We start from the raw sequence: 14,199 nt of genomic DNA, 5'->3' as shown, positions 1-14,199 counted from the left end.
CGAACATCTAGCGTAAAGCCTTCGTAGAGGCTGTTACCACAGCAAAGAGGGATAAACTCCCTATTAATGCCCTTGATTTCAGAAGAAATGTAAGATGAGTAGGTGTCTACAAACTTTTGGAAATATAGTATGTGTGGACCATTTCTACCAAATTAGTTCAAACTCCAGTCCCACAGTAAAAACTATTAAAAAAAAGGATTCAGACCTTAGATATTTACAACGATTGTTATGATCTGTTTAAACCCAAGGCATTGAGATAGTGTTAAGCTAAATATATACAAAATCATCAGTTATAGAGTACTTTCTGTTTGGAGGTGGCTGTCCCAAACCCTAACCCCAATATATTTCAAATTCAGAAATTAGTTATTAGTTATTTTGCATTTTTCTAGTGTTGTTTAAAAAAAACATTTTAATGTCTTTAAAGTGAAAGATTTAAATTGTCATTTCATTTTTAAATACAAAAAAAAAACTATTCAAAACATGCTGTCTCAAGTTTTCATGTCACTACCAATATACAGAGTTTTAGTTGATTGGCAGAACCTTAATTCAGCCACACCCCTGCGTTTTAAAGCAGGAAGTGAGACTGCATACCTGTTTTTCATGGCCACATGTTAGGCAGTTAGGTCCAAGTGTTTTGAAGTAAATGTGTCAGAAAATCAGTTTGTAACGTTAAGAATAATCTCTTCTGAAAAACATACTTTTTTGTGAATAAGTAAGTAAAATAATGAAAAAGCTGTGTTTACTAGTCATGTACTAGCAAGGGGTTTTGGGTTCTGCTCAAAGTTAGCCAAAATTGTCACTACTGAAACAGTTACTTCTGAAACATTTGGTGAAGTTTCAGAGGCGTTCTTAATGTGTTGGCAGTAACAAAACGGAATGTTCTAAGGTATTGGTTGGAACTAAGGTATTGGTTGATTCACAACAGGATTTAAGTCAGTTAAATGTCTGGAAAATGTTTTGAGCTCTGACTTTAAACCGTTTTGGCAGAATCATCCATATCAGACATCACGAATGCTGCAGACAGCATTTAGAAAACTCCAGCTGAACCATGCTCTGCCTGCAGATTGCAGCCCTTACTATAATCAGGAAATAGCTGAATGGAGCAGATAGCTTTTTCATCTGTTTTACTCTGTATATCAGAGTATAAGTGATGATCTTATAAAAAAAACCCTTCCTTGTAGCTCTAGCTCTCTGGTGTACAGTAATAGACTGTAACTCATCTATTAATACACAATTGGTCATCCACTCTCCACCTAGCAGTGACACTGATGTGTAAAAACTGAGAATGGATCACCACCCAGATAATATCTGGACAACAGTGGTTCTGTGGTAGAGGGGAGCTGATAAATTGTGCAGCAACTGTTGGACTACAGCCAGTAAATGTACACTGTCAGAAAAAATATACATAGCATGTGCATTTTTTATTTGTCAAGAGACAGGCATTGCAAAATTTGTCCTTAAAGGTAAAACTGTGTACCCTAAATAAGTTTTATCCCAGGAGAGAGGTACATATTTGTTTCTTTTTAAATACCTAATGTTTAAAACAAAACAATAACGTAAAAAAGTGGAGTCAAGACAGGATGTGTGGAGACAATACAATTTAAAAATATGATTCCATAGGATTATGAGACAATTATGTTCCCTAACTAAAGGTACTTTAGATGTAGCCTATGAGGGTACCACCCTATTGACAAGAGCGATATTGCCCCAGTGACAGTTCAGTACCTTTTTTTCTGAGAATGTACAGTACCACAAAAAAAAGTCAGAGCCCACCCTTCATTTATTTAATTTTTGGTCAACATGGCCATTAAATACTAGTTATTCTTTTTTAGCATCTTGAAAAGAAGAGAAAGTTTTTCAAACTCTTTCAAACTTTTTTTTTCTTTGACTTTTTCCTCCCTTGTGCAAGTGGATTAACGTTTGGCTAGAAATTAAATAAATGATGGGTAAAAAAAAGGGTTTCTGATTTTGACCGGTATCATAAATAGCGGAGCCAAAAGTGAGGTGGAGCTCATATAATGGCCAGTGAGTGGAAGTACAAGGTAGGGGTGTCTAACAAAGTGCTCAGTGAGTGGAAATATAAGGTGGGAGTTTCTAGTAAAGTGGCCAGTGAGTCTGTACAAGGTTTTGATATTGGACTTACTCTCTGTTGTGTGTGTGTGTTTGTGTGTAGATTCAACAAGGACAGAACGACCCAGTCAGAACCCCTCCACATGAAAACCCCGATAAATTACCTCCTGTTATCAGAGCTGCGCAGGGTGGTAAGTCATGTGCTCATATATTTTACACACACACCCCTGTACTCACTCTTTTACACAGGTGGGTAAATCTGACAGTGTCTTCATCAAATATCTTAGTTACCATTGTAGTCTCTCTCTCTCATATTAAGTGTGGTTCTCTTATGGAAAATAGCTACAGTAATATTATAGCGATTTCCAGATGATTCTTATATGAATCTTTTCGTTTTTGGAAATAAAACAGTTGATTGGTAAACAAATAGTTAAGGTTTCAAAATGTACCATTCACTTTCCAGCTCATACAGTCCAAAAACCATTTTGAACTCTTTCACATTTACATTATTTACCTAGTGAGTATACAACTCCACCCATTGATGTTGACATTTTAGTCTGGACTGTTTTATGAATGAGTTATGATGCAAAGAAATTGGAATCGACGAAAAAAAAAATGCATGATATAAGCATGAAAAAGGTGCATCCTTCTATTGATAGAAAGATTTTTTCGAAAGGAGAGTGCTGAGGGAGCCAGGCTGAGTGTGATGGAATATATATATTTTTTGCTTTTACATCTGCACATTTTCCAGCTATCCAGAATTGGGAGAGTCTAAATCTCTCTTCACTTATGTATGTGCGTTGATGTGTCTTGACATTGAGAGCAGCAAAGCAGCTGTATGTGTCCTGATGTCTTGTCCCCAGGTAGATGCAGGTTGTTTTTCTGACTGCAGTCATCCTTACAGAAATCCTCTCATAAATCCTGTCAGCCAGCTTAAGATTTGCTCCAGTCATGTGGACTAGGTATCACCAGCACCAGCATGACTAGCTAGCTGTCAGCAATTTTTCTGATTCAAAAATGATTCGCTGGAGTCATGCCACTGAGTCCCAGCACTGAGAAACCTGGTCTGCAGACAAGAACCGTTTGATGATTTTGTCTGCTGAATTTTATATTATTTATATCCTAACTGCATTATCTGTTGCAGTCCAGAGGAGGATGGGTTGTCGTTTTAACAGTTGGTTCCTCTCAGTGATTCTTCCTCATGCTCTTAGGGAGTTTCTCCTTTTGAGTCATGGTTCCTCTCATGATTCTTCCTCATGCTCTTAGGGATTTTTCCTTTTGAGTCATGGTTCCTCTCAGATTTTTCCTCATGCTCTTAGAGAGTTTTTTCCTCTGAATCTTGGGACAGTGGCTGTTGGAGAAGGTACTGAATTGAATTGTATGATTCCTTTGCAGTTTAATTATATGATTCAATTACATGTAACAAAAGGACTGAATACATAAAGAAGTGTAACTTATTTCAAACCTTTTTTTATTTTTGTATCAATGAGTATTAGTTTCTGACAGCATCAGATTAAAAAAAGACTAAAAACTTTAATTTAAACAGCCCCATCTATGAATCCTATTTAAAAAGTCTCTCTATGGTCACTACAGTGGCCTGTGCTTGATAGATTAGTCCACATGATTTTTTGAAAAATCATGGATGACTGCATGGACAACTTTCTCAATTATAAGATGGAGTAATTTCTGAATTGGTTACATTGAAAGAGGCCTACAAAAAATGCTCAAGGTTAGGGAAGATGCTGTTGTTAAGGAAACATTGCCCCTGTAAATGAAATCCAGGTGGCAGAGTTGTTACTTGATTAAAAAAACAAAAACAGGAGCACCCAATTCTCTCTCCTGCATGTTTACTGTTTATGGTTTTGCTGCAGTGTGGAGACCAGCGGCAGATGAAGTTTACTGTTGTACTGGAGCTTCCACCTGGTTCACTTCATTTTAGAGCTTCAGTATTACACACACATACACACAGTTGTATTTATGAGTAACATAAAACTCAGTAAATTTGCTGTCAGACGCACACGCATGATTTAGAGCAGCTCTGACAATCCAGCTGAATTAAAACGGAGTGAGCAATTTGTTTAGTGTTTAGGACCTGTCCAGACTGCCTGTCTGCTGCCTCGGCTCAGCATGTGTGTGTGTGTGACATAGTGAATGTGTTTGTGTCCTCTCTCTCTTACACACACACACACAGACACACACACACACACTCTCTCACTCTCTCTCTCTCTCAGTCTCTCTCTTTCTCTTTTGCTCTCTCCCTCTCTTGGTCGCTGATACCAGATGGCTTGCCTGCATTAGAAGTGTTTTATTTCCCTGTGGATGCCAGATATGTCTAAAATAAGCACAAGATGCTTTTCTCAGGTGGAGTGTTCATACCAGTCTCTCCACTGGCTCCCTGTTCTCCAGTCAACATACCACCAGCCTAATACTTCATAAAGAAAGAGAGAAAGACAAAAGGGAAGCTGGCAAACGAAAAAAGAGAAGGGGTAAGAGAGAGAGCAAAGGGTAAGCTGAAAGGTGGTGTGGAAAGTAGCCAGGATTGAGTAGTTAATGGAAAGAGAGAGCAAAGTGATGAGAAAAGTCAAGCTGCAAACTAGTTCCAGTGATGGAAGAGGTATGGTGGAAGGTAGAGAACGAGAAAAGGAGTGAAATATCTACCCGTGCAGACAGGCTCTTGCTTAATGGGGGCCCTAATCAGAGGGCCAGCTAATAACGATGACTACCGCAAGCTGTTTACACTGTATAAATGTATAACTAGGTAATTTGTGTACTGCTGGTAATGAGATGCTTATTTGGAAATTTAATAAGTTACAGTTTAAATTACAGACAACCTTCCCTGCAATTTCAATCCAGGGTTTTTAGTCACAACACAGTATTTCTTGCTTACACAGCTAACTTTAAGCCTAGTTTGATCTAACCGTGGTCGCAGTGGCAATAGTGTTGCTTGTTTGCCTTTGTAAATATTTTACTTTCTTCATATTTAGATAGATCGTTTCTTTTTCATTCAACGACAACTCCATCTTATGTTTCATGTGATGGACTGTTTGTAATGAAAATTAAACACAGCCTGAGTATCTAAACCTGTTTAAATCATAGTCTGAGTATCTAATCCTGGATTAACAGAGAAAGTTGTTAACCGCTGTTTTAAACAAATTAACCATGTCTATGTTTGTTAGGTTTTATGAAGCTGAAAATTTGTCAGAAATTGCTGTCCAAGTTGAACCTGCTTCTTTAGACAGACCTGAGATCCACTACTTGTAGCTTTTTAATTACATGCCAAAACAAATGACTTTTTCCTCATCTTCCATTATTTTTTTCAGTTTTTTGGCTTCGGATGCGTACATTCGTACATTTTTTGAGACATAATTAACCAGTTACACTTAAGCATCTTACACCATGTAATGGTACAATAATAACCCAGATTTTATTAAGAGCAGTCTTGGGACCCTAAGCAAATGCTTATGTCACTTATTAGTTAGAGTCGGCACTGAACACACATTCTTGAAATTGATAAATTTCTTTATTCCATCCCATCTCATATTAAAACAAACAAATTCTTATGAACTAACAACCAACGCTATCCACCAGCATCCAACACCATTCACCAGAAACCAACACCATCCAGTACTGACCAACACCACTGACCAACACTATCTACCAGTACCCAACACTATCCACCAGCGTCCAACAGCATCCACCAGCACTCACCAGCACCCGACACCACCCACCAGTATATAGCCCCATCCATCAAAGCCCAACACCACTGACCAACACCATCCACCAGCACCCAGTGCTATTCACCAGCAGTCAACATCATCCACAAGTGACCCGCATCAAAGACCGCACCGTCCACCAATAATCAACACCAGTGATCAACACCATCCACCAGCAATCAACACCAAAGACCAACACCATCCACTAACAATCAACACCAAAGACCAGCACCACCCACTAACAATCAACACCAAAGACCAACACCACCCACTAACAGTCAACACCAAAGACCAACACCACCCACTAACAACCCACACCATTCATAAAGAAAACACCAATGGCCGAAGCGTTCCACCAGCACCCAGCATGCCGTACTCCAACAATCAGTGACCAACACCACCAACAGCCAGCAACATCCACCATGATTAATAAAAGCATCAGAGCAACGAAATTATAGAATAGATGAACATTATAATTACAATAATTCAAAAAGTAAACTGAAATGTCACAGCTAATACCTTTAGCAGTTGTTACTGCAAGACAATACACACACAGGAGAGACGACTACAAACTTTGAACATCTTTGTTATTTTAGCTGCAGTCCACAGTTCCTCTTGTCTCTTCTTCTCATCCCTTGGTGCAATTCCCCATGACTCCCTCTGTCTTCTAACACTGTTTATATAATCTACTTAAACCTCTACCTAGACCGGTCTATTTATATGTGTTTTGACATAATTCTTATGTAAGGGTTGAGGAGCGGTCTCAAAACAGGAAAGGAAGAGAGTAGTGGAGAGAGAGAGAGAGGTTTGTTTTCCCCAGGGGTGAGTGTTTGGCTGAGCTCCGTAGGGTGAGTGTAGAGACAGACACCAGCTGAGCCAGACTCTATAACGCATCCAATGAGGCACAGTGCTGGAAAGATCTTCTGGGTTTGTTCACTAATTGACAGAGAGTTACAGCGAATACCAGCGGTCTTCACTGTACACATACAAGAAATACCTGCAAATATGGAATTTATTTTTTTTCTTACTGATTGTGGCTTCCTGTACCAATAATAGTAGTAGTTATAGTAATAACTTTAAAAAATAATTTTTAAATGGGGGAGGGGGGTAAAAATATTATTTATTTTAATTTGCATTTTTGTTAAACCATTGCTTTAATTGATTAACACACAATGGGAACACAAGTAAAAGGGATTATAGTTACTCCTAAAAACAGCAGGTTGTTACATGAGATGGATCTTGTGTAGTTCCTCCAGCGGTCTCTCATAATGCTGTGTGCTTTAAGCCTTGGGCTAGAAGATACTATATACAGGCCACTGAGGGTCAGAAAGAGAAAAGAGAAGCTATTCCTGATTCTATACCCTATCTCTCTGTCTCTCTCTCTCTCTTTCTCTCTCTCTCTCTCTCTCTCTCCCTCTCCCTCTCCCTCTCCCTCTCTCTTTGTCTATCTGTACCTCCACAAGCTAAGCCAGGGGGCCAATTACTGAAGCTGCTGTGTGTTGTTTCGATCCTCTTCCTTTCTCTTCGTTTGTCCTGTTAAGGTGTATGTTGTTCCAAACATTGTCAAGAACAATATATATATATGTGTATATATTTGGTGTGTTCACATGGATCTGTTCTAGCTTTGGAGAAAACAGCAATTACACCCCCCCCCCATGATAAACCCTGCAAACAGCATCTCAGTGAAGTCAGAAATTGATCTTGTAAAACTTCTAGAGCGACGGAAAGCAGAAATCGATCCAGTGAAGCTTCTAGAGCAATAGAAAGGAAGTGCAGGTAAGCTTGGAGGACCTTGAGCTAAAAATAGCCGTGTGATGTCCATGCAGCCAGAGTGACAAGAAGAGGGACTGTGAGATTTTGCTGTCGATTTGCAATGGAATTGATTTTTATTTTCAAAGAGATTTTCATTGAAATCTTCTCCTGCCAGGTGCCTAAATTTTTTTAATAGAAGATTCCTGGGGCTGTATTTAAGAGACCTCCTATCTTTAGTTCTAAATTAAGATTTGATCATCTTAATGTAATGCTTTTCACAAAGTCAGATTACAGAAGCAAATTTAAAATTGAGCTATATCCTATCTTCCAACATCTTATCTCAAGTTAGGAAACCCCAAACTATTTAATCAAAGTTGATAATTGTGTCAGTTACCAAGCAACCAGTGCGCACAATAACATTCTTTTTTCAGTTGAATAGTTAAGGGTAGAAAGAAGTTAAAAAAGAATTTAGGACAAATTATCCCAAAGTTAGAACAGTATTTACAACATGTTGTCTAGTTAGGATGCTCCTGTAATACTCTTTTCTTATCTGGAGTTAGGACACGACTATGAAGTTAAGAACTGTTATTGTGTAATAGCTACTGTCCTCAATTCAGTCCTAACTGAGGTTGTCATGGTGACTAAGAAGATGTCAGAGTTGTTTCTGTAATAATGGCCCTGATCTTTATCTACCACATTTGTAATCGTAATCTCCCTGTGGTTAGAAAAGAACTGAAAGCCTGCTGACTCAAAACTTTTATCAGAAGCCACCAGGCAGCTCCTGAATTCTGTGGATAAACATTTGAGATATTGAATTTAACACAATTTGGAAACTCTTGGAAATTCTAACAGTATAAGTGTTAGGATGAGACAGACTATCAGAATGTCATACCAAGCTGCTGTAATGAAGATTTCACAACTTGAGCAACACAGTCAAAAAACAAATTCTTCACTTTGGAAAACTAGTTCTGTCTCTTAAAGAACAAATTCTAAAGATCTACACCTTATTTTATGAAAAGCTTTGACTGAAGAATTCATGTTCTGCAAAAAAATGTTGTGCATAAATGTTTACTGACTGAAATCAACAACTAGCCATTGACTTCTACTATAATAAAGTTTTGAATCAGCAGGTTTTCAGGGACATGTGGTGAACTGGTTAATTGAGATACATCAGATAAAGATCAGGTTTAAAAACTGATGTATTGGTTGTTTCTGACTGAGGTGTTTGCTCCACTTATTTAACTTGATTAATTGTTATTGTTTCTTATCAATGAATTGTAAAAAGCCTGATTGAGTGCAGGCTTTTGTGTGTGTCCTGCGGTGACACTGTTTCCTGTGTTTGAGTCACAGCCCCAGCTCCAGGAGAGTGTTTCCTGGAGAAGCCTTTTTAGTCTTTTCATTGTAAATAATGGATGAAGATGGTGACTAAATTGTGATGCAGGAACTGCAGAGATTTGCTCCTGGAAAAAGGCATTTTTTGGGCACACAAAACACAAAAACAGAACAACAGAAATAGATTTTCAGATTTTTTTCAGTGTGTCAGTTGTTTTCATGTTGTTTTCAGAGATTAAACACATCTCAGTCTTTTGTGTCACAGAGCATTAAGTTAAAACATATGGTCATATGTTAAACAGAATGAATAAGTTGCTTTAAGTATAAAACTACAACTACTTAAAGCTTCTAATCTTTGCCTCTACAGGTGAAAATATTGGTTCTTGAGGTCTTTTAGGTGTGCATATGTATAGCCATAGTTTCCACTTTGGTGGAATTCCAAAGTGATTTAATGTTTGTGTGTGAATTCTGTAAATAGAGCAGATCTACTCTTAAGGACTTTACATTGTAAATTACCGATTTATTCTCATGTCAACAAATATTTAATTCCGTGTATAACTGATGGTATCTTGCCAGGACAATGTTGCCATTTGCTTATTTTTTTAATAGGCAAGAGATATCTTTTTGTCACCTTTTTTTGGCAGTATTCTCAACAGAAAAATGGCAGTGCATCTAGTTGTGCATAGTTTTAATTCAGATGAACCGTGTCTTAATATTTTGCATTTTCATGCTGTTTATTCATGTTGCGTTTGGAATGTAATGGCTTTTACTGACCAGTTGTCATAATCAGGGTGACTGAAAAAGAAATGAAACATGGGCTGGCTGATGAAAAAAAAAAAGTACTTATTACAGAAACTGTTTAGTCACCATGACAAGTTTAGTTAGTAAACATACTACTAGTATTTAGGACAGTAACTGTTATAGAATAGTAATATCTTATCCTAACTCCAGTTAGGAAATCTTACACTACTCAATCGAAGCTGACAATCAACTGTCATGTCTGTTTCCAACAATGTGAGCACACCTGAAACGTAAACACGTAATCAAAACAGTTTTCCAAAATGTACATTACAGCTAGCGTTGCTGCTGTTTGAAAAAAAATTCAAGTCAAAACAAAACTACAGTAAAGAATATTGTGACAGTGCCCCCCCCATTTATTAGAGCTTTGTTGCTCCTCAGTTTCAATTTCCACTTCCCAAATGCTTTAGCCAGTTATTCATCCTAACAAACAGCGAAATGTTCAACTGAGTCTCCTCAGTATTCACCACCCTTGCTGTAATATTTAATTTGATGAGTTTTCATCAACATTAACACACAAAGGTAATAAGAGAGTATGGTGGAGATCATGTCTGCAGTGAAACCACCATTTTGCAGTATAAATAAATGTAATGTCATTAGGCTAGTAGTGAACTATGCTACTTATAACAGTTGCCTAAAAATGATAGAAACAGAGGTTAGGACACCATTGGGGTTGTGCTAAAATGAGTACCATATTCAGGACATGTTGTCTAGTTAGGATGTTTCTGTACTACTGTTTTCCTATCTGGAGATGCTGTAGGATAAGATAAAATTCCCAAATTAAAATAAGATTTGCTTCTGTAATATGAATTTGTAAAACTCTTATCTCGACCTTATCAGAGCTTTGGAAGATAGAAAGTTCCTGAATGCATCAGTGGACCTCACTTGTTTTCATGGTTACGTTTCTTCCATTTCCATGGTCAGAGTACAGCCACTTCCATGGAATTGCTACCTCCTTTTCAATGGTTGACCTATACCTAATTTCCATATACCACTTATTTTATCCATTGATAAGCTACAGTCTTTTTCCATGGTTATGCTTACACCCCTTTCAATGGTTACGTGACACTTTTTTCCATAGTTATGCTACAACCTTTTCAGTTGTTACGCTGCACTGTTTTCCTAGGGTTATGCTACACACAGTTCCATGTTTATGGTACAGCCATTTCCATGGCTATGCTACACCCTTTTCTGTGGGTATGCTACACCATTTTCTGTGGTTGTGCAACACCCATTTTCATGGTTTGCTACAGCCTTTTGCATAGACCCATGTACATAGTTATGCTATGCTGGTGAGTTGGAATGGCTGAATGCTTTTAGAGTGACGATAAAAAAGATTTAGTACCATTGAACAGAAAGCAGAGAAGGGAGATGAAAGTCATTTGAAGAGAGGATAATCCATTTTTCAGCTCTAACTTCAGTAACATTCATTTTCTAGCTATGCATTACCACGTAACTGGTGAAATGGGGTGACTTTGATTGTTAGCAGATGCCATGCACAGCTTGGTTTTGTTGCCCAAAGGGTAAAATAGCTATATTTCCCGATTTTTTTCTTACACAGTCACACACCTGGAGAGGCTAGGGAGTGTTCTTTGCTGATCTTTCCCAGCTAGCCGATTGTTTGTGTGTTCTCTGGGGTCACTGCTGAAGGGTCATGTTTGTTATAAGAGCAGATTAATTGCCTGGAATAAGCTGTTTGTTCATCTACTCAGTGACCTCTCTCTTTCTCTCTCTCTCTCTCTCTCTCTCTCTCTCTCAGCATTTACATGCACATGTAATATACTTGCAGTATAGTATATGATTTGAAATATTTTGTCCAAGGCTTGTCTGGGGAAATTTTGGGCTACAACCAGTTTCACCATTAAAGCAGTTTTGCTTTTGCACTGTGGTCAGAATCCATGGTTTTCTGTGCATTGTAATGTCTGTTTAGGGACGTGGAGCAGCAAGAGGCAGAAAATCCTGTAGTTCAAAATGTAGTTTGAAGTCAAGACATGCCAGAATGTGACCGAATCGAGAGCAGACACCTATGTAAGCATCGCTGCTTCAGTTTCTCCAATGGCTAAAATATGATACACAAACATATAGAACCAGTAATATTTATTGAACTAATGAATTTGCTCTGATAAAAAGCTGCTTTATTTTGTTGCATTTTTGTCCCCTGAATATTTATTTTAACGTCTAGGATTAATAATGTATTTTAAAATTAAATTCATTACAGTCTTTTGACATATGAGGCACAAGCATTTGTTATCAATAAAATAAGATCCATTGCTTGTGAAATTGCCTGTTTTCACTGTCTACTGTGCTGTAAATTAATTTACAAGTTATTTGTAATTAATTCAGTTAAAATCAGTCCGTGGACCTCATTTGAACTGGGGGTCAGACTTTGGACACCCCTGGTTTGTGTCATACTAATATCTATAAATATGTATAATAGTAATAGTAATAATAATAATACAACTTATAATACACTTCCCATATCATTGATTGATTTGCTTTTATTTTAGTTACTGATTAGTTCCAGCAATATAAGGAAAAATAAATAGTTAAATGGAGGAGTATACAATTAAATCATATAAAGCAATAACATGGATCAAATTAAAAAGATACAAAAAAAGGTAGAAATATAATTTAAAGCTAAAATAAAAAGAAAGCTTGACTGTCTAATGAGGTGGAAGTGAATTCCAGAATTTCGAAGCAGAATAACAGAAAGAGGCCTCTCAATGTTTTCTGTATTTACTGGAAGGTATTGCAGAGGGCCAGTAACTGCAGATCTATAACATACTCTCTGCAGTATCCTGATTGGTCAGGGGTGTAAGATTCCATTACTTCTCAGCTACATTAGCCTCGTAGCTCCAGTGCTAAAACTAATGAAGCAAGCTTTAGACACCAAACATGTCTTGGTTGATCGACTAAATGTGGTATAGGAAGAGGAGAAACTAAACAAAATGTCTTACCGAATTATCACTTTAACACCTCTTGCAGTGAAGCCTGGTCTTTGGGATTGAAATAATTCAGCATTTTTCACTTGATACGTAATCACCTCCTTTTTCTGTCTTCTGGCTGCATAACTAATTCATTCTTATACCTCTCACTCACACAGAGATGCAGCCAATGACTGTAATTTAGCGGCACTTCTTAATTATCAGCCGACTGAATGAATAGATTGGATTTTGTACCTGTGAATTGCTGAAGAATTTTTCCCTCCATTATGGAGTTTTGTAGTCATACATGGCAGATTTAACAGTTGTGTTAAAAAAGCATAATAATATCCCTGGCTCGTGGAAAGCCGTTTTGTATCCAGCACTTTTCAATATATAGATTGTATCTGAAATTAAAGCATTCATTCCAGTACAAAACTCGCACAACGCGAATGCTGATGTTTCAGTTCTTTTGTAAAACGCTCAGAAAAATAATTGAACCTTGTTCATTATAAAGCAGTGTGTGTTGACTGTGACTTGAGTCTGAAAAAGTGTTTTCAGAAACATTTTAATCATGTTACCTAGGATTTTTAATTTTTTTGCACTTTTATTGTCTGTGTATTACATAAGAAATCAAGTCTAAATCCTTAAATCTTTTTTTTTCCCTTCAGATCCGTCTACATCTACGTGTCTTTTCAAATTATTACAATTATTAAACTTGAATTATTTATCCATTCAGTACATTTGAAACATTTTAGTCATTCATAATGTAAGGACATTGCCTTGTTGGATATTTTATTAAATTAGCCCTAGTCATTTAAGGTTAATTATGTAAGAGCAAATGTCCCATATGAAACAGAGGAGTCCTTGGTATTCATGACGTGTGTTTTTTTTTTTCACTGAAAGTGTCAGCAGCTTTTAGTAGCACCTGTCAGAAAACTTTTAAGTCAGGTTTATCTGTAGGTCTGGTTGAAGTGGAGTTGCTGTTATACAAACTAACTTTATTAAGAAGTTCTCATGGGCCAATCTAAGAACAGCAGTGATATGGACATGGTGGGGTGTGTGGTGCTGGTATAAGTATCAGACGCAGCAGTGTTGCTGAGGTATTTACGCACAGTTTATATCACCTACATTTAGAGTGAGTTATGTGTTCAACCTAATGAGAAACTGTAGAACACACTCAGTTTATATCACAATACCTACATTTAGAGAGAATTATTCATTCAACCTAATGAGAAACTGTAGAACTCAGTTTATATTACAGTACCTACATTTAGAGTGACTTATTTGTTCAGACTAATGCCACGATGGGCAAGTCATTTAAACCCTGTATTTAATTAAAAAGAGTACAAAGGCAACACATCAGATGTTGAAACTGAAAAATGTATTTATTTACTTTTAATGATATGCCTGTGTTGAATTTGATGCCAGCAGCATGTTTCAAAAAAGTTGGAACAGGGACCACAAAACACTGGTAAAGTTGTGTAATGCTAAAAGAAAAAAACATCTTACAACTAATTAAGTTAATTGGCAGCAGGTCAGTAACATTGGGTGTAAAAAGAGCGTGCCAGACAGTCTTGCAGAAGTAAAGATGGGGTGGTGGGGGTTCGCCA

The 14,199-nt window shown here is 37.3% G+C and overlaps 1 protein-coding gene across 3 annotated transcripts in view; it reads left to right on the top strand.

Moving 5' to 3' along the window:
• LOC118816678 (glucosidase 2 subunit beta-like) overlaps positions 1 to 14,199 on the top strand; it is a 186,024-nt gene that overhangs the window by 83,258 nt on the left and 88,567 nt on the right. For all 3 annotated transcript variants that reach the window (XM_036583199.1, XM_036583198.1, XM_036583200.1), the window contains exon 9: positions 2,174 to 2,261. In XM_036583199.1, the coding sequence (XP_036439092.1) occupies positions 2,174 to 2,261 (88 nt within the window). The remainder of the gene's footprint in view (positions 1 to 2,173; positions 2,262 to 14,199) is intronic.

The sequence above is a fragment of the Colossoma macropomum genome, unplaced genomic scaffold, assembly GCF_904425465.1.
Source record: "Colossoma macropomum unplaced genomic scaffold, Colossoma_macropomum, whole genome shotgun sequence".
Lineage (NCBI taxonomy): Eukaryota > Metazoa > Chordata > Actinopteri > Characiformes > Serrasalmidae > Colossoma > Colossoma macropomum.
The sequence above is the reverse complement of the archived record's forward strand: the minus strand, read 5'-3'. Positions and strand labels throughout refer to the sequence as shown.